At 40.6% G+C, this 18,359-nt stretch overlaps 1 protein-coding gene across 1 annotated transcript in view; it reads left to right on the top strand.

The window, feature by feature from the left end:
* Positions 1-18,359, top strand: part of MCUB (mitochondrial calcium uniporter dominant negative subunit beta) — a 94,919-nt gene that overhangs the window by 72,685 nt on the left and 3,875 nt on the right. The window contains 4 exon segments of the mRNA XM_007463231.1: positions 1,443-1,518; positions 2,034-2,204; positions 6,161-6,265; positions 16,869-17,029. Of these exon segments, the coding sequence (XP_007463293.1) occupies positions 1,443-1,518; positions 2,034-2,204; positions 6,161-6,265; positions 16,869-17,029 (513 nt within the window).

Raw genomic sequence — 18,359 nt, 5'->3', positions numbered from 1 at the left:
TGATAATAGTAGTAGAGAAAGTTCATCAGCCCATTAAATCATAAGTACTTTATGAGCAGGAATTATCATCTTTTGCATCTAGGAATATGACTTATAAACTGTCTTTAGCATTATATAAACTCTAGCATAAATTTTAACTCAACGTGTAAAGGTGGCATTATATGGAAAAAAGTTTGGAAGGATACACACCAAACCACTGTTAAAGGAGAAGTTATTCGTGACACTTGTTAAGGAATGTAAGGTATACTTTATTCTGGGGGACTGGTACAGTAATAGGGGAGAGAGATTGGGCTCATCCCTTTCACAACTGGGAACAGTGGGGATTTATATCCAACGAGCAGAGTTGGAGGGGCAGTGGATGGGAATACAAAGAGATTGGAGTAATTCTTTGCTCACCTGACCTAGCAGGATTCTTGTTGAAGACAGACTAGGGTGATCAGATAATACCTGGGGAATAGTGGAGGATGAGGAATTTGATCAGATACTGAGGGTTGGGGGGTTCTGGCTAAACTAACTCAACAACATTCTTGCTAAAGCTGGCCTCCTGGAGGACATGCACAGGGATGGGGCTTAGTCAGGCTTAGAGGACACTGACAAAAGTTTGGTTGAGGAGGGAGTCTTTGCCACCACTGCCATAATTATCTAATACAGGGCTTCTCTGGTGGCGCAGTGGTTAAGAATCCTCCTGCCAGTGCAGGGGACAGGCGTTTGAGCCCCGGTCCAGGAAGATCCCACATGCCGCGGAGCAATTTAAGCCCGTGCGCCACAACTACTGAGCCTGCGCTCTAGAGCCCGCGAGCCACAACTACTGAGCCTGCGCTCTAGAGCCCGCGAGCCACAACTACTGAGCCTGTGCGCCTAGAGCCCGTGCTCCGCAACAAGAAGCCTTCGCACCACAACGAAGAGTAGCCCCTGCTCGCCACAACTAGACAAAGCCCGTGCGCAGCAACAAAGACCCAACACAGCCAAAACATAAATAAATAAATAAATAAGAAAAAATACAATACAAACCCTAAAAATACATCCCATAGTAAGGCAGCCATTCAGATGTTCTAGACCCAGCAGTGCCGTCCAGTAGAACTTTCTCTGATGATGGAAATGATCTATTTCTGTGCTCTCCAATATGGTAGCTACTAGACCCAGAGCTATAGAGCAGTTGAAATGTGGCAAAGGTGACTGACTGTGAGAAACTAAATTTTTAGTGTTATTTAATTTTAATTGATTTAACTTTAAATGGCTGCATGTGACTAGTGGCTCCCATATGGGACAACACAGTCAGAAAGGTCTAGTGAGCTTCTCTAAGGGCTTACCTGGGTATGTGTGGGACGCTGAAGTTTTCGTCATGCTTGCCATACAACGTTAAAACAGTCTTCAAGTACAGACACTTATTTCAGCTTTCCCACTTGTCCTAAAAGAAAAAAAAAATCATTTTTTTCTTACAGGTTTTGTGTGTGAAACTGTGTGGAAATCTGAAATTCTATCGATCAAATCTGTATAGTACAGTGGTGCCATCTGACGGTAAGTTTTCTTATCGCTTCTTTGATTCCCCATGCTAATTTATTTCCAGTCTTCCAAATAAAGTGAGAAGTGTGAGTTTTGAGCAAAACAAGACTTTTCTTGTATTGCCCCTCCCATCCCCCCTCAGAGTTCAGTTCCTTCCTTTTCTGCTCCCATAAGATCTCTGATGTCTTTTGGCAAACTCCCACTCCAACAATCAAAGGAGTTACAGATGACTTAGAAGCAGTTTCTGCCCTCAATAAATTTTTACCTGGGAAGACTCTAAGCAGATAATTATAATAAAGTGTGATACATGCTTAATAAAATGTTATAGAATGGTGGGGAATATGTAAACTAGTATAATGAAGGCACTGTAGGCGTGATGTAAATTATTATAGGCATTCAGAGGGTTATGAATTCTATAGGCATCCCTTCTAGAATTTTTGTAGTTAATAATCTTTTAATAATAATTTTAAAAGTTATTTTTAAAGGAAATTTTATCCATCCTCTATTACCATCATTTTTTTTCTTAACAGAAATCACAATTAATTATAAACATGGCCTTCCCTTGATAACACTTACTTTGCCATCCAGAAAAGAGCGCTGTCAATTTGTAGTCAAACCAATGTTATCAACAGTTGGTTCATTCCTTCAGGACCTACAAAATGAAGATAAAGGTATCAAAACGGCTGCCATCTTCACAGCAGGTATAGATATGTTTTCTTCAACTTTGTCTGTTTCTCTTCTTCTGAACCTTTGTTTTGGTTCTTTACTTTTCTAGAAAATTGATTCTTTAATTCATTATATAATAAATGGTTGGCAGTTACTGAGTCCTTCACTTTTGAACATCAGTAATATAAAAAAAAATTAACCCTACTGAATAAAAAAGAAATGGAATAAGTTTATGCATGTTTTGGTTCCTTATTTCATAAACTTAGCCCCCAGATTTTTCTCTGAGAAAATTTTAATGACACAGTCATTAGTGTCTAATTTTCTGTAAGACATTTGAATAGTTAGAAAATGAAATGCAGGCTCAATGATTGAAATAGCCAGTGAATAACTAGAATACACAAGTAGTTCATTAACCTTTGTTATAAAGCAGTTACAGTCTAGCATGTTTTTTGACGAATTAGTTCTCAGGAAAGTATGTGTGTGTGTGTGTGTGTGTGTGTGTGTGTGTGTGTGTATAGTTTAATACCAGCAGAGGTGGTCAGTCACATAGACATTTAAAATTTAGGATATAGCTTTTATGTTTTCATGGTCTGAGGACATAAAAGGACGTCCTCCTGCTCCTAAAAGAGAATAAAGAATTCTTTACCCCAGTCCAATATACAGAGGCTACTATAAATATAAATAAGTGAATAAATTTGCACTGTTATTTTATTGTAGTATTACATACTTAGAATAAACTTATTTAAAAGTTAATGATTAATACTGCAGTTTTGAAAAGGAAATTAACATTCTTCTTCCCTATCCAAGTTCAGAACCAATTAAGAGGTAGACATGGAAGTTGGAAAAATAGAGATTAAAGAATTTATTTACTCAACAAATATTGAGCACCTAACAAATGTTGACCTGAAACAAAGAGACTGCCAGATATTTCTCCAGCAAAGATGGATTTATTGCAGATCAGCAGAGAATTGCAATTCAGGGTCTGCAACCATGGTGAGCCACATGTGAGGACTTGCAGAACAAGGAAAGGAGACCGCTTTTATAGAGGAAAAGGAAGTGAGTAGGGCTATAGTAAACAAACAGTCCATGGCTTTTCATTGGCTGAGTCCTTGCTGGGAAAGAAGAGGAGTCTTTCTTCCTGTTGGGCTCTGCTGTCCTCACAGGGTGTGAGAGCTCCCCCTTCTGGTCTCTGGACTCTATTTAATTGAGGTTTCTGTGTATTAATTTTTTTACACTAACATATGGCAGGCACTGTTCTAGATGCTAGAGATAGAGCAAAGAACAACAGAGATTAAAATTCCTGTTCTTAGGGAGCTTACATTTTAAGAGGAGAAAGAAACAAGGTAAAGAAATAAAATATGTTAGATAATTAGTGTTACAGTCAAAAATAAAGCAGAGTGATGGGGGGTGGGAGTTGTGTGTGTTGGTGGGAGGTGCTCACTCAGGTCACATTTAGGTGAAGACCCGGAAGAGATGAGAGAAGATGTAGATGGAGACCCAGAAGAGATGAGAGAAGAAATAGATGGGAAGAGAGCTCTCCAGGCAGAGGCCCTGAGGTGGGAGCTAACTCCACCCTCAACTGAAAAGGGAGGGAGCTGGGTCCAAGTAGGAGGGGAAGGGCAGGTTAGGGAAAGCCTTGTTGTAGGTTATTGTAAGGACTTTGGATTTAACTGGAAGGGGAGTTTCTTCCTGCTAAAACCAGGATCAGAGAAAGAAGGTTTTAGTCCTGTGACCACAGTGGCCTAATACTTCGGACATTCCCGCCCCCCAGTCACAGGAACACTGAAACCCCTGGGCCTTCCCTGCAGGTCAGGGCCTGCCTTCCTCAGAGCAGGGAAGTGCAAACCCAGAACTCAGAAGGGCGCTGAGCACAGTGCTTGCCTGAAATTAGGTTAAAACATTGATGTGTACCCTGCTTGTTTCTAAAAAATAATTTGAGTAGCTTTGGAACATAAAACACAGAGAAAAACCCTAGAAATCATAGAGTAAAGGGGCTCTTTGGACTGAGTGAAAACGCTGTGTTGGGGTTCATATCAGTACTTGCCCAAGAATAGGTGAAAAATTCATCACTGTATCGTTACCTCCTTACAAGTGTTTCGCATCAATCTCTCGCTGTTCCTATAATAGCATAAAGGAAAATGTAGTACTTAAACTGAGAAATCATACTCAGTTGATTTCGTTTTATAATAATATTTTAAGGAGCAGGTGTGAAGTCATTTAAATGTAAATTTTTAAATGACACTTGCAAAGTCAGATAAAAGGATTTGGTGTGTTGCTGATCTTTTTAAAAAGAGGCTCTGTGGGTGGAATTTGCCTGCATTTAATTTGGGCTTGAAAAGAGTGTTCTAAGCTTGTCACAGTTTTACCCACAGTGTAGGCTGAATTATTTGGCAATTCCTGGGAAGATGATCTCACCCCAGCTGATGAACAGGAACCCAAACAGCCAAATTCTAGGAACAGCCTCAGGTGCAGACTTGACTTGCTGCCTCTTCTGGAGCAAAAGAACTGCTGAGAGCCAGACAGGAGGCAGGCAAGCAGGTTCTTCCTGATTTTACTAACAGTATTACTGTTGTCATGCATGTCCGGTTGAATGCAGCCAAGTGATGCCAGGCCAGGCAAAAATATACATCCTGGACTCTGTATCACGTAATTGTATGTAGACCATTCCGAAAGAAGAATGATAGAAACCCCTACCAGCGCCAGTTTTTGCTTATTGTTCAGTGAGTTTGAATCTTAACACCTGGGTTACATGAAAGTTCAAAAATATAACAGCAAAAGCTGGGCTGTATAAGAAGCTGTGCAAAGCACACTGACTCTGACATTCTCCTAGAGATTTTTTTTTTTTCTGAACTGTTCTGGGATATTTGAAATCACTATTAGAATCTCTCCACCTCTAGAAAATACACCGCACAAGTGCAGATTTACTCCTTCGGTTCAGCTATGTTTGTCGCTCTCCCTGCCACCCCCAGCCACTTGCAGTTTTACCTCTTGTGGTCTTAGCTCGGCTAGAAAGGGAGGGAGCCCTGTGTGGTGGTGGTTGCTGTGCTACCAAGTTTCAGTCAACGCACATCAGTCCCCCTTAGCGGCTAAAAGTAAGAGAGAGGGGGGCTTCCACAAACGTTCCTGCCCGCATGCCTCCACAGAGCGGTTAGGCATTTGGCTGCAAGCCGCCGAAATGGGCTCTGGCTAAGCATGGGGGTGTGTCAGCAGGCTCTCTGACTGGAACTGACAGAAAGCCAGGCCCAGAAGAGGGCAGGAGGGTTTCTCTGGTGGCGCAGCGGTTAGGAATCCGCCTGCCAATGCAGGGGACGTGGGCTCGAGCCCCGGTCCGGGAAGATCCCACATGGAGCAACTAAGCCCGTGCACCACAACTACTGAGCCCGCACTCTAGAGCCCACGTGCCACAACTACTGAAGCCCATGCTCCTAGAGCCCGTGCTCCACAACAAGAGAAGCCACGACAATGAGAAGCCCGCGCACCGCAACGAAGAGTAGCCCCCGCTCGCCGCAACTGGAGAAAGCCCGCGCGCAGCAACGAAGACCCAACGCAGCCAAAAATAAATAAATTAAAAAAAAAAAAGGGCAGGAGCTGAAGAAGGACGTGAGTAGAGAGGTTAGGCTGGGAACGGCCTGATGGGCTTTGCTGCCGACACCCTCAGCCCCTCCGCTGCCACCTGCGCTGCTCTGGCCTTGCATGACCGTCCACAGGTACAGCCCCACGAGGGACGTCAGCCTGGGTCCCAGCGCCGCCGACAGAGTGGGAGACGGGGTGCCTGCCTGCTTTCTTGGTCCACTGTAATGGGCAGTAGAGCAGCAAGAGAGGATTCCCTCCTGGTGGGAACAGTATCGGGTATGGGAAAGCCCCCCCCCCAGCCCCGAATAGACAGATGTCCACTACTGTATTGTAGAGACCTGGATTAGCAAGTGTTTTTCCATATGTTGAAACATGGTTCTTACTGTTGTAAAACAAGGACTTATTTTTGCATTTTCAGATGGCAGTGAAATTGCAGCCTCAACCTTGATGGAAATCTTGCTAATGAATGATTTTAGACTTGTCATTAATAAAATCACATACGATGTACAGTGCCCTAAGAAAGGTAAGAAACACAGCTATGCAAGTATCTTAATACTTCCCTTCCACCGTGGGCCTTTTTCAGGGAGCAGGCTTATCCTAAGAATTTGTTTTAGTTAACCAAATGACCAAGAAGGCTTTGGAGAGCCAGTGTTTAAGCTTTTCTAGCAAGGGTAGAAATGATTGGTAGAAGTCGTCTGTCAGAGCTTCTAGGCTCATATATTCTTTTTAGACTTTTAAGCCTTCATTTTAGGATCTTGAATGCTTAATCTGACATTATTGTGTTAAGAAGAAGTGGACCTGAAAATCAGGAACTCAAGCGTATACCGTTGTACAGCTCTTAACTTTTTTTTAAGTAGGTTTTCTTTTTTCTAGGCCAGTTTCAGGTTCACAGCGTGGTGGAGCAGAGAGCACAGAGTTCCCATGAACTCTACCCCTTCCCCACAGTCTCCCCCACTATCAAGCGCTGGAGTGGAACATTTTCTGTTGGCTGGGCCAAAACGTTTGTTCGGTTTTTTCTGTTCGATGGCTCTAGTAGCACTTAGCTGTCTTTCATTCATTCAAAACAATTGTGTTAGATTGTATTGTGACAGCTGTCATATCAGTATGCATTTAAAAAAACACTTATCAAAATTGGTGAATTTTTGTGTAGCCATTTTAAGATGGAAGGAAAAAAGCAACATTTTCAGCATATTACGCTTCATTATTTCAAGAAAGGTAAAAACGCAACTGAAACGCAAAAAAAGATTTGTGCAGTGTAGGGAGAAGTGCTGTGACTGATCGAACGTGTCAGAAGTGGTCTGTGAAGTTTCGTGCTGGAGATTTCTCTCTGGACAATGCTCCATGGTTGGGTGGACCAGTTGAAGTTGATAGCGATCAAATTGAAACAATAATTGAGAACAGTCAACGTTACACCACTCGGGAGAGAGCCGACATACTCAAAATATCCAAATCAAGCGTTTAAAATCATCTGCACCATCTTGGTTACGTTAATCGCTTTGATGTTTGGGTTCCACATAAGTTAAGCGAAAAAAACCTTCTTGACCGTATTTCCACGTGTGATTCTCTACTGAAACGTAATGAAAACGTTCCATTTTTATCTTTTTTTTAATTTTTGAATTGTATTTATTTTTTTTGTACAACAGGTTCTTATTAGTTATCCATTTTATACATATTAGTGTATATATGTCAATCCCAATCTTCCAATTCATCCCACCACCACCATCCCCCGCCCAGCTGCTTACCCCCTTGGTGTCCATACGTTTGTTCTCTACATCTGTGTCACTATTTCTGCCCTGCAAATCGGTTTATCTGTACCATTTTTCTAGATTCCACATATATGCGTTAATATACGATATTTGTTTTTCTCTTTCTGACTTAGTTCACTCTGTATGACAGTCTCTAGATTCATCCACATCTCTACAAATGACCCAATTTTGTTCCTTTTTATGGTGAGTAATATTCCATGGTATATATGTACCACATCTTCTTTATCCATTCGTCTGTTGATGGGCATTTAGGTTGCTCCCATGACCTGGCTATTGTAAATAGTGCTGCAGTGAACATTGGGGTGCATGTGTCTTTTTGAATTATGGTTTTCTCTGGGTATATGCCCAGTAGGGGGATTGCTGGGTCATATGGTAATTCTCTTTTTAGTTTTTTAAGGAACCTCCATACTGTTCTGCATAGTGGCTGTATCAATTTACATTCCCACCAACAGTGCAAGAGGGTTCCCTTTTCTCCACACCCTCTCCAGCATTTTTTGTTTGTAGATTTTCTGAAGATGCCCATTCTAACTGGTGTGAGGTGATACCTCATTGTAGTTTTGATTTGCATTTCTCTAATAATCAGTGGTGTTGTGCAGCTTTTCATGTGCCTCTTGGCCATCTGTATGTCTTCTTTGGAGAAATGTCTATTTAGGTCTTCTGCCCATTTTTGGATTGGGTTATTTGTTTTTTTAATATTGAGCTGCATGAGCTGTTTATATATTTTGGAGATTAAACCTTTGTCCGTTGATTCGTTTACAAATATTTACTCCCATTCTGTGGGTTGCCTTTTCGTCTTGTTTGTAGTCTCCTTTGCTTTGCAAAAGCTTTTAAGTTTCATTAGGTCCCATTTGTTTATTTTTGTTTTTATATCTATTGCTCTAGGAGGTGGATCAAAAAAGATCTTGCTGTGATTTATGTCAGAGTGTTCTTCCTATGTTTTCCTCTAAGAGTTTTATAGTGTCTGTTCTTACATGTAGGTCTCTAATCCATTTTGAGTTTATTTTTGTGTATGCTGTTAGGGAGTGTTCTAATTTCATTCTTTCACATGTAGCTGTCCAGTTTTCTCAGCACGACTTATTGAAGAGACTGTCTTTTCTCCATTGTATATCCTTGCCTCCTTTGTCATGGATTAGTTGACCATAGGTGCGTGGGTTTATCACTGGGCTCTCTGTCTTGTTCCATTGATCTGTATTTCTGTTTTTCTGCCAGTACCATATTGTCTTGATTACTGTAGCTTTGTAGTATAGACTGAAGTCAGGGACTCTGATTCCTCCAGCTCCGTTTTTTTCCCTCAAGACTGCTTTGGCTATTCGGGGTCTTTTGTGTCTCCATACAGATTTTAAGATTTTTTGTTCTAGTGCTGTAAAAAAATGCCATTGGTAATTTGATAGCGATTTTATTGAATCTGTAGATTGCTTTGGGTCGTATAGTCATTTTCACAGTGTTGATTCTTCCAATCCAAGAACATGGTATATCTCTCCATCTGTTGGTATCATCTTTAATTTCTTTCATCAGTGTCTTATAGTTTTCTGCATAGAGGTCTTTTGTCTCCCTAGGTAGGTTTATTCCTAGGTATTTTATTCTTTTTGTTGCAGTGGTAAATGGGAGTGTTTCTTTAATTTCTCTTTCAGATTTTTCATCATTAGTGTATAGGAATGCAAGAGATTTCTGTGCATTAATTTTATATCCTGCAACTTTACCAAATTCATTGATTAGCTCTAGTAGTTTTCTGGTGGCATCTTTAGGATTCTCTGTGTATAGTATCATGTCATCTGCAAACAGTGACAGTTTTGCTTCTTCTTTTCCAATTTGTATTCCTTTTATTTCTTTTTCTTCTCTGATTGCCGTGGCTAGGACTTCCAAAACTATGTTGAATAATAGTGGTAAGAGTGGACATCCTTGTCTTGTTCCTGATCTTAGAGGAAATGCTTTCAGTTTTTCACCATTGAGAATGATGTTTGCTGTGGGTTTGTCATATATGGCCTTTATTATGTTGAGGTAGGTTCCCTCTATGCCTACTTTCTGGAGAGTTTTTATCATAAATGGGTGTTGAATTTTGTCAAAAGCTTTTTCTGCATCTATTGAGATGATCGTATGGTTTTTATTCTTGTTTGTTAATATGGTGTATCACATTGATTGATTTGCATATATTGAAGAATCCTTGCATGCCTGGGATAAATCCCACTTGATCATGGTATGTGATCCTTTTAATCTGTTGTTGGATTCTGTTTGCTACTGTTTTGTTGAGGATTCTTGCATCTATATTCATCAATGATATTGGTCTGTAATTATCTTTTTCTGTAGTATCTTTGTCTGGTTTTGGTATCAGGGTGATGGTGGTCTCATAGAATGCATTTGGGAGTGTTCCTTCCTCTGGAATTTTTTGGAAGAGTTTGATAAGGATGGGTGTTAGCTCTTCTCTAAATGTTTGATAGAATTCACTTGTGAAGCCATCTGGTCCTGGACTTTCGTTTGTTGGAAGACTTTTAATCACAGTTTCAGTTTCATTACTTGTGATTGGTCTGTTCTTATTTTCTATTTCTTCCTGGTTCATTCTTGGAAGGTTATACCTTTCTAAGAATTTGTCCATTTCTTCCAGATTGTCCATGTTATTGGCATAGAGTTGCTTGTAGTATTCTCTTAGGATGCTTTGTATTTCTTTGTTGCCTGTTGTAACTTCTCCTTTTTCATTTCTAATTTTATTGATTTGAGTCCTCTCCCTCTTTTTCTTGATGAGTCTGGCTAAAGGTTTATCAATTTTGTTTATCTTCTTGAAGAACCAGCTTTTAGTTTTATTGATCTTTGCTATTGTCTTCTTTGTTTCTATTGCATTTATTTCTGCTCTGATCTTTATGATTTCTTTCCTTCTGCTAACTTTGGGTTTTGTTTGTTCTTCTTTCTCCAGTTCCTTTAGGTCTAAAGTTAGGTTTTTTATTTGAGACGTTTGTTGTTTCTTGAGGTAGGATTGCACTGCTAGAAACTTCCCTCTTAGTACTGCCTTTGCTGCATCCCACAGGTTTTGGATCATCATGTTTTCATTGTCATTTGTCTCTAGGTATTTTTTGATTTCCCCTTTGATTTATTCAGTGATCTCTTGGTTATTTAGTAACGTACTGTTTAGCTTCCATGTGTTTGTGCTTTTACGTTTTTTTCCCTGTAATTGATTTCTAATCTCATAGTGTTGTGGTCAGAAAAGATGCCTGATACGATTTCAGTTTTCTTAAATTTACTGAGGCTTGATTTGTGACCCACTGTGTGATCTAATCTAGAGAATGTTCCATGTGCACTTGAGAAGAAAGTGTAATCTGCTGTTTCTGGATGGAATGTCCTATAAATCTCAATTAAATACATCTGGTCTATTGTGTCATTTAAAGTTTGTGTTTCCTTATTAATTTTCTGTTTGGATGATCTGTCCATTGGTGTAAGTGAGGTGTTAAAGTTCCCCACTATTTTTGTGTTACTTTCGATATCCTCTTTTATAGCTGTTAGCAGTTACCTTATGTATTGAGGTGCTCCTATGTTGGGTGCATATATATTTACAATTGCTATATCTTCTTCTTGGATTGATCCCTTGATCATTATGTAGTGTCCTTCCTTGTCTCTTGTAACATTCTTTATTTTAAAGTCTATTTTATCCGATATGAGAATTGCTACTCCAGCTTTCTTTAGATTTCCATTTGCATGGAATATCTTTTTCCATCCCCTCACTTTCAGTCTGTATGTGTCCCTCGGTCTGAAGTGGGTCTGTTGTAGACAGCCTATGTATGGGTCTTGTTTTTGTATCCACTCAGTGAGCCTGTGTCTTTTGGTTGGAGCATTTAATCCATTCATGTTTAAGGTAATTATTGATCTGTATGTTCCTATGACCATTTTCTTAATTGTTTTGGGTTTGTCTTGTAGGTCCTTCTCTTGTGTTTCCCACTTAGAGAAGTTCCTTTAGCATTTGTTGTAGTGCTGGTTTGGTGGTGCTGAATTCTCTTAGCTTTTGCTGGTCTGTAAAGCTTTTGATTTCTCCATCGAATCTGAATGAGATCCTTGCCGGGTAGAGTAATCTTGGTTGTAGGTTCTCCCCTTTCATCACTTTAAATATGTCATGCCCCTCCCTTCTGGCTTGTAGAGTTTCTGCTGAGAAATCAGCTGTTAACCTTTTGGCAGTTCCCTTGTATGTTGTCTTTTTTCCCTTGCTGCTTTCAAGAATTTTTCTTCGTCTTTAATTTTTGCCAATTTGATTACTATGTGTCTCGGCATGTTTCTCCTTGGGTTTATCCTGTATGGGACTCGCTGTGCTTCCTGGACTTGGGTGGCTATTTCCTTTCCCATGTTAGGGCAGTTTTCAACTATAATCTCTTCAAATATTTTCTCAGGTCCTTTCTCTCTCTCTCCTCCTTCTGGGACCTCCATAATTCGAATGTCGTTGCGTTCAGTGCTGTTCCAGAGGTCTCTTAGGCTGTCTTCATTTCTTTTCATTCTTTTTTCTTTATTCTGTTCTGCAGCAGTGCCCTCCAAGAGTGGAGTCTTTGTTTTCCCCAGTCCTGTCAGAGTCCTGCAATCAAATCCCGGTAGCCTTCAAAGTCTGATTCTCTAGGAATCAGACCCCCTGCCTGACCCCCAGGTTGGGAAGCCTGACGTGGGGCTCAGAACCTTCACTCCAGTGGGTGGACTTCTGTGGTGTAAGTGTTCTCCAGTCTGTGAGTCGCCCCCCCAGCAGTTACGGGATCTGATTTGGTTTGATTGTGATTGCACCTCTCCTCCCGTCTCGCTGTGGCTTCCTCTTTGTCTTTGGACGTGGGTATCACCATGATCTGCCTCACTGATTCTTTCCCCCTCTGTGTCTAGTTTACTGGTGAGCCTGTCAAAGGCATTCTTCCTTTCTATTAAAGTGTTTTTGATTTCTGGCAATTCTTTTTGATTCTTCGTTACAATGTTCATCTCTCTGTTTACATTACTCATCTGTTCTTGCATGTTGTCAGCTTTTTCCATCACAGCCCTTACCATTTTAATCATATTCGTCTTAATTTCCTGGTCTGAAAATTCCAAAATCTCTGCCATATCAGATTCTGATTCTGATGCTTGCTTTGTTTCTTTAGATTGTTTTTTTCTTGCCTTGTAATTTTTTGCTGAAAGCTAGACATGATATTATTAAAAATAGAAACTGAAGCAAGTAGGTCTTTAGTGTGAGGTTTTATGTGTATCAGACCAGGAGCTCAGCTGTTTACTGTTTGCTATAGCTGTAGGTATCAGAGGCTTCAGTTTTTTCTAGTGTCCCTGTTTCTCTACCCTGTTGTATTTGAGTTTCCCTAGAAATTCTTTCTTGAATAGAGTCTGTGTCTTGCACAGAACTGGAGCCCTGTTGATGTGGTGTTAAGGTGTTCGGGAGGGAGAAGCATTCTATAATTTTATGATTAAATCTCAAGGTTTTTACTGGGCCAGGATTACTGTGCTGTAACCTTCAGAAGAGTTTCTTAGCCATTTTTTCCCTCCCCTATATGAGACAGGAAGGCTAGAGGGGCCTGGAGTTGGCTAATTGCCCTTTCTCCAGGCCAGACTAGGTCTGGTAAAGTACAGTTGACCCTTGAACAACATAGGTTTGAACTGCATGGATCCACTTTACATGCAGATTTGTTTCAATAAACACTGCAGTACTAAGTGGTCCACAGTTGGTTTAGTCCATGGAATCATGGATACCCAGGGCCAACTATAAAGTGATACGTGGATTTTTGACTGCATGTGGGGTTGGTGCCCCTATCCCCCATATTGTTTGAGGGTCAACTGTAATTTCCTTGGTATGGAGAAAGTAATGCTCAGGACTGTTTGAAAATGGTTACTTTTCTCCTTTCTCTGCTGGAAGCAGGGAGATATTTTTCTCTGACCTCTGACCTTCACTGTGAGAACCTGGTGGGACTCTTGGAGGTAAAACTCATGAATGTGTGACTGTTTTTGTTTCTCAAACTAGTCAGCACTGAGCCTTCAGCAATTCAACCATTATAGTTCAGTGTTCCTATCAGTATTGGCTCCAGAGGTTTCTGCTCTCAGTAAGCTGTGGTTGTGGACTATCGGGGTTAGGATAAGGTAATACTGCGTCTATGCCTTCATAAATAGATGGTGAGATAAATAAATCAGTAAATAAGGGAAGGTTCATGTTTTTAGTTGGAATGCCAAGTTCTGACTGGTAAATATGGGAGGGCTGTTGTAGTTGAAAAATCATTATATTGCAGCCAAATTCAGACAAGAATCATCAGTAGATGCCAAGGGGATGGGGAGAGGTGGGGGGAGGTGATTTAGATACAGAAAATAAAACAGAGAAGAACTACGAAAACAACTAAAAAAAGTTAATAAAATGGCAATAAGTACATACCTATCAATAATTACTTTAAATGTCAATGGACTAAATGCTCCACTCAAAAGACATAGGGGCAGCTGATTGGATAAAAAAAACAAGAACCTTCTGTATGCTGCCTACAAGAGACTCACTTCAGAGCTAAAGACATACACAGACTGAAAACGAGGGGATGGAAAAAGATATTTCATGCGAAAAGATATTTCATGCAAATGGAAACTGAGTGGAAGACCTGAATAGACATTTTTCCAAAGAAGACATACAGATAGCTAACAGGCCCATGAAAAGATGTTCAGCATCGCTAAGTATTAGAGAAATGCAAATCAAAACAATGAGATATCACCTCACAACTGTTAGAGTGGCTGTCATCGAAACGTCTACAAATAACAAATGTTAGAGAGGATGTGGAGAAAAGGAAACCCTTGTACACTGTTGGTGGGAATGTAAATCAGTGCAGCCAGTATGGAAAACAGTGTGGAGGTTCCTCAAAAAAACTAGAAATAGGACTACCATATGATCCAGCAATTCCACTCCTGGTATGCATATGGAAAAAAATGAAAACACTAATTTGAAAAGATACATGCACCCCAGTGTTCATAGCAGCACTGTTTACAGTAGTTAACCCAAGTGTCCATCAGCAGACGATTGGCTTAAGAAGATGTGGTATGTACACACACACACACACACACACACACACACACACTAGAATATTGCTCAGCCATAAAAAAGAATGAAATTCTGCCATTTACAGCAAGCTGGATGGACCTAGAAAATATTATGCTTAGTCAGACAAAAACAAACACTGTATGATATCACTTATATGTAGAATCTAAAAAATAAAATGAATGTATATAGCAAAACAGAAACAGACTCACAGGTATAGAAAACAAGCTAGTGGTTACCAGCTGGGGAGAGGCAAGATAGGGGTCGGGGATTAAGAGATACAAACTATAAAATAACAACAAGGAGATATTATACAGCACAGGAAATTATAGCCATTATTTTTTAATAACTTAATGGAGTATAATATGTAAAAATACTCAATCACTATGCCGTACACCTGAAACTAATATAATATTGTAAGTCAACTATACTTCAACAAAAGAAAAAATAAGGAAATACTAACAAAAAATGGGAGTAAGTCACAAGGACACAGGAGCCAGCTTAAGGGGCTCCTGCTAACCATATCTGGTAGAATTTGAAGATCATTGGCTCCCATGTCCTTATGACTTGCCCCCATTTTTATTTTAAGCGTTTTCTTACTTTCTGGTATAACTAGACGATCCAGGCTGATCTCGTGCTCCAGCACTGATATCAGCAATTACTCTGAAGATCCCTTGAGGAAAAATATTTTTAAAAATTTTCAAACACAAATTAAGTATAGAGAAATTAAAACAAATCCCTCATTTCAACAATTATGAACATTCTTCTATTCTTGATTCTTTTTAAAAATCAGGGCAGTATTTAACCCCAAAGACAGAAGGATGGAAGAAGTTGAGAAAAATGAAAATGAAAATCCATGTTGAGATAGAAATTTCATGTCCAGTGAGTTCCCAACACTCTGCAAGGTCTTCTACTTCCCATTTAGCATTTGAGGGAATAAGTGGAGATAAACATTTTCAGGGCACCTCATTGTTCTGCTTGATCTTCCTCTTCTGGACAAGCGCCAGTTAACAGACCCAAATGGCCTGGTCACATTAAGCACCTTCCATTCCCACTTTTTGTAAATTTCCGCCTCCCTGACTCTGCTTCAGCCCCTTGATGTCCTCCTCCCTCCCTGAAAACGCCCCTCCACCTCTGCACAAATAGAGGCTGAGTTCAGTTCATGCCAGGCCCCCTTCCCTAGTACAATGGCTACCGGATAAAAGCTATCCTTACCACTTGAACTAGTGTCTGGCTTTGTTTACCTTTGTTATGTTCCACAGCTTTGGACAAAATCATGCCCCATCTCTGCCGTTTTTCTGTATGTAGACCTTTTATGTATCCATACATGTTTTTCGTCACAGCAAAAGGGCTCTGACTGTTCTGCAAATCTCAAAAGGCTAAAAGGGAACTTCTCGTTTCTACCTCTTTGTGGAGTTTTAGCCTAGAATGTGGAAGGGATTAAAGACCACAATAAAGCCTTGAAGAAGTGGGTGGAGATAGAGGAAAATTCACTTCAGTCTGTAGCAGACTGGTTAACTGCTGTCACAGACTGGAAAACCGCTGGGATAATACTGACACTAGGATCATAAATCTCCCTTATCTGCAGTTGTTTCTGCTGCCTGGCAGGAAGGTCTGTCTTCTCTCCCCCTCACTTTGTCCCCCTATCTCAAATTCTCTTACAGTGGTGGGGAACAGTTATAACCCTCAGAAAGGCATCATTATAGCACAGTTTTATGTAGCTCTGTAGATCCACTGAAATGGAAGTATGAGAGAAATCCAGAATCAAAAGAACTCTGTGTTAAAAGCTCAGAAACTGATTCCCTTTCGTCAGTATGAACCTCCCTTCAGATCTATACCTTGTTGAAAAGAACTTACACTTGAATGACTTTTCAAATGCGTATTATACTTTTGTTTGCATGTTTGTACACCAGTTTCCCTCCCCAGGGGGTCCTGAAATGATTTTGGATAGTTGAGGGTGAAGAAGATCTTAGGTTAACTCAGGTATAAAAGTGAACCTGTACCTAACGTGTTACAAACTCAGGTGAGGTATTCACCTGGGTTCTGGTAGATGGATACTTCCTTTTCCTGTATTATTCTTCCTTTTTAAAAAAAAGAAACAGCACTAGTCATATTACAAAAGAAAAAAGACAAAAACATAATGAATTTTAAACCTACTGTCTGGGTATTTATTATTCCAGAGAGAGATGGATGGAATCACCTGAGACAGGAATAAAGGCCGGTACCAAGTGCCACCCGAGGAGTGGGGAGTGTCCAAGTGGCCAGCCAGGGGAACTCAGATTTGGTTCCCTAGACTTACAAACCCTGCAGGAAAAGATGTGTTAACTGCCTTATGTTTCCCTTGTGTCTTCTTTTCTCAGAAAAACTGAGTAGTGAGCACACTACTGAGATGGAAAACATGAAATCCTCGGTTCACAGGCTGTTCACAGCCTTGCATTTAGAAGAGTTTCAGAAAAAGAGAGAGCACCATCTGCTGGAGAAAATTGACCACCTGAAGGGACAGCTGCAGCCCCTCGAACAGGTTCGGAAGCATCACCTGTTGAGTCTGTTCGTAAATAATACCCAATATTTATTGGTATTATTGCTCCATGTGAGTGTTTTTCTGAAATCTTTACATAGGCTTATTTTCTTCTTTAATCCTCACAATGAGCCTCTGAGTTTGGTATTGTTACCGTCCTCATTCTTCAGATGAGGAAACTAAGGCAGCAAAGGTATATAAGCTAATACGTATTAGAGCCAGAACTTGAACTCTGGTGGTCCGACTCCAGGCTGCTGTCTTAAACTCTGTGCCGTGCGTCCTTTCCATGGATTGGCCATAGTATCTTGGTAACTGAGTATAAGGTGAGCTGGGATGCACTAGCTGGAGCACTACCACTGTTTGTTTTTCAGAAAATAGGCCCATGGCTCCCACTCTGCTCAACAGAATTGCAGCTGGAAAGTTAGCAGTGGCTTCCTAACATCTGAAGTTAATCAGTGGTGGAGGAAAAAAAAAAAAAAATTTCTGGGGAGGAGGGGCAGGAGTCTGTTTTAATTTAAGGGAAAAATGCATTTTTTAAACCTCTGATCCCACTTGTGATTTTTAAAAATGGGTAGGTGTATATGTATCTTTGTGTATGAATAAAAAGTTTCTAGAGGTAGAAGAAACTTTTTTTGTTGTTTTATGAAAGTATAGTTGTGTTAAATTCTGTACAGCAGTGATTTAGTTATACATACATATACACACATTCTTTTTTATATTCTTTTCCATTATGGTTTATCACAGGGTATTAAATATAGATCCCTGTGCTATATACAGTAGGACCTTGTTGTTAAAAGCCCCTTGGGGGGCTGTGTCGGGTCTTCCTTGAGGCATGCGGGCTTCAGAGCACTTGGGCTCTGTAGTTGTGGCGTGCGTGCTCTCTAGTTGAGGTGGGCTCAGTAGTTGGTGGCACACGGGCTTAGTTGCCCCGCAGCACGTGGGATCTAAATTCCCCGACCAGGGATCAAACCTGCATCCCCTACATTGGAAGGCTAATTCTTTACCCCTGGACCTCCAGGGAAGTCCCTAAAAGAAACTTTTTTTTTTTTTTAGTTTTTATTTATGTTTTGGTTGTGTTGGGTGTTCATTGCTGTGTGCAGGCTTTCTCTAGTTGCAGAGAGCGGGGGCTTCTCTTGTTGTGGAGCATGGGCTCTAGGCACACGGGCTTCAGTAGTTGCAGCATGTGGGCTCAGGGGTTCTAGAGTGCAGGCTCCGTAGTTGTGTCACATGGGCTTAGTTGCTCCGCGGCATGTGGGATCTTCCCAGACCAGGGCTCGAACCCCTATCCCCTGCATTGGCAGGCGGATTCTTAACCACTGCGCCACCAGGGAAG

The sequence above is a fragment of the Lipotes vexillifer genome, unplaced genomic scaffold (genome assembly GCF_000442215.2).
Source record: "Lipotes vexillifer unplaced genomic scaffold, Lipotes_vexillifer_v1.1 scaffold769, whole genome shotgun sequence".
Classification (NCBI taxonomy): domain Eukaryota; kingdom Metazoa; phylum Chordata; class Mammalia; order Artiodactyla; family Lipotidae; genus Lipotes; species Lipotes vexillifer.
The sequence above is the reverse complement of the archived record's forward strand: the minus strand, read 5'-3'. Positions and strand labels throughout refer to the sequence as shown.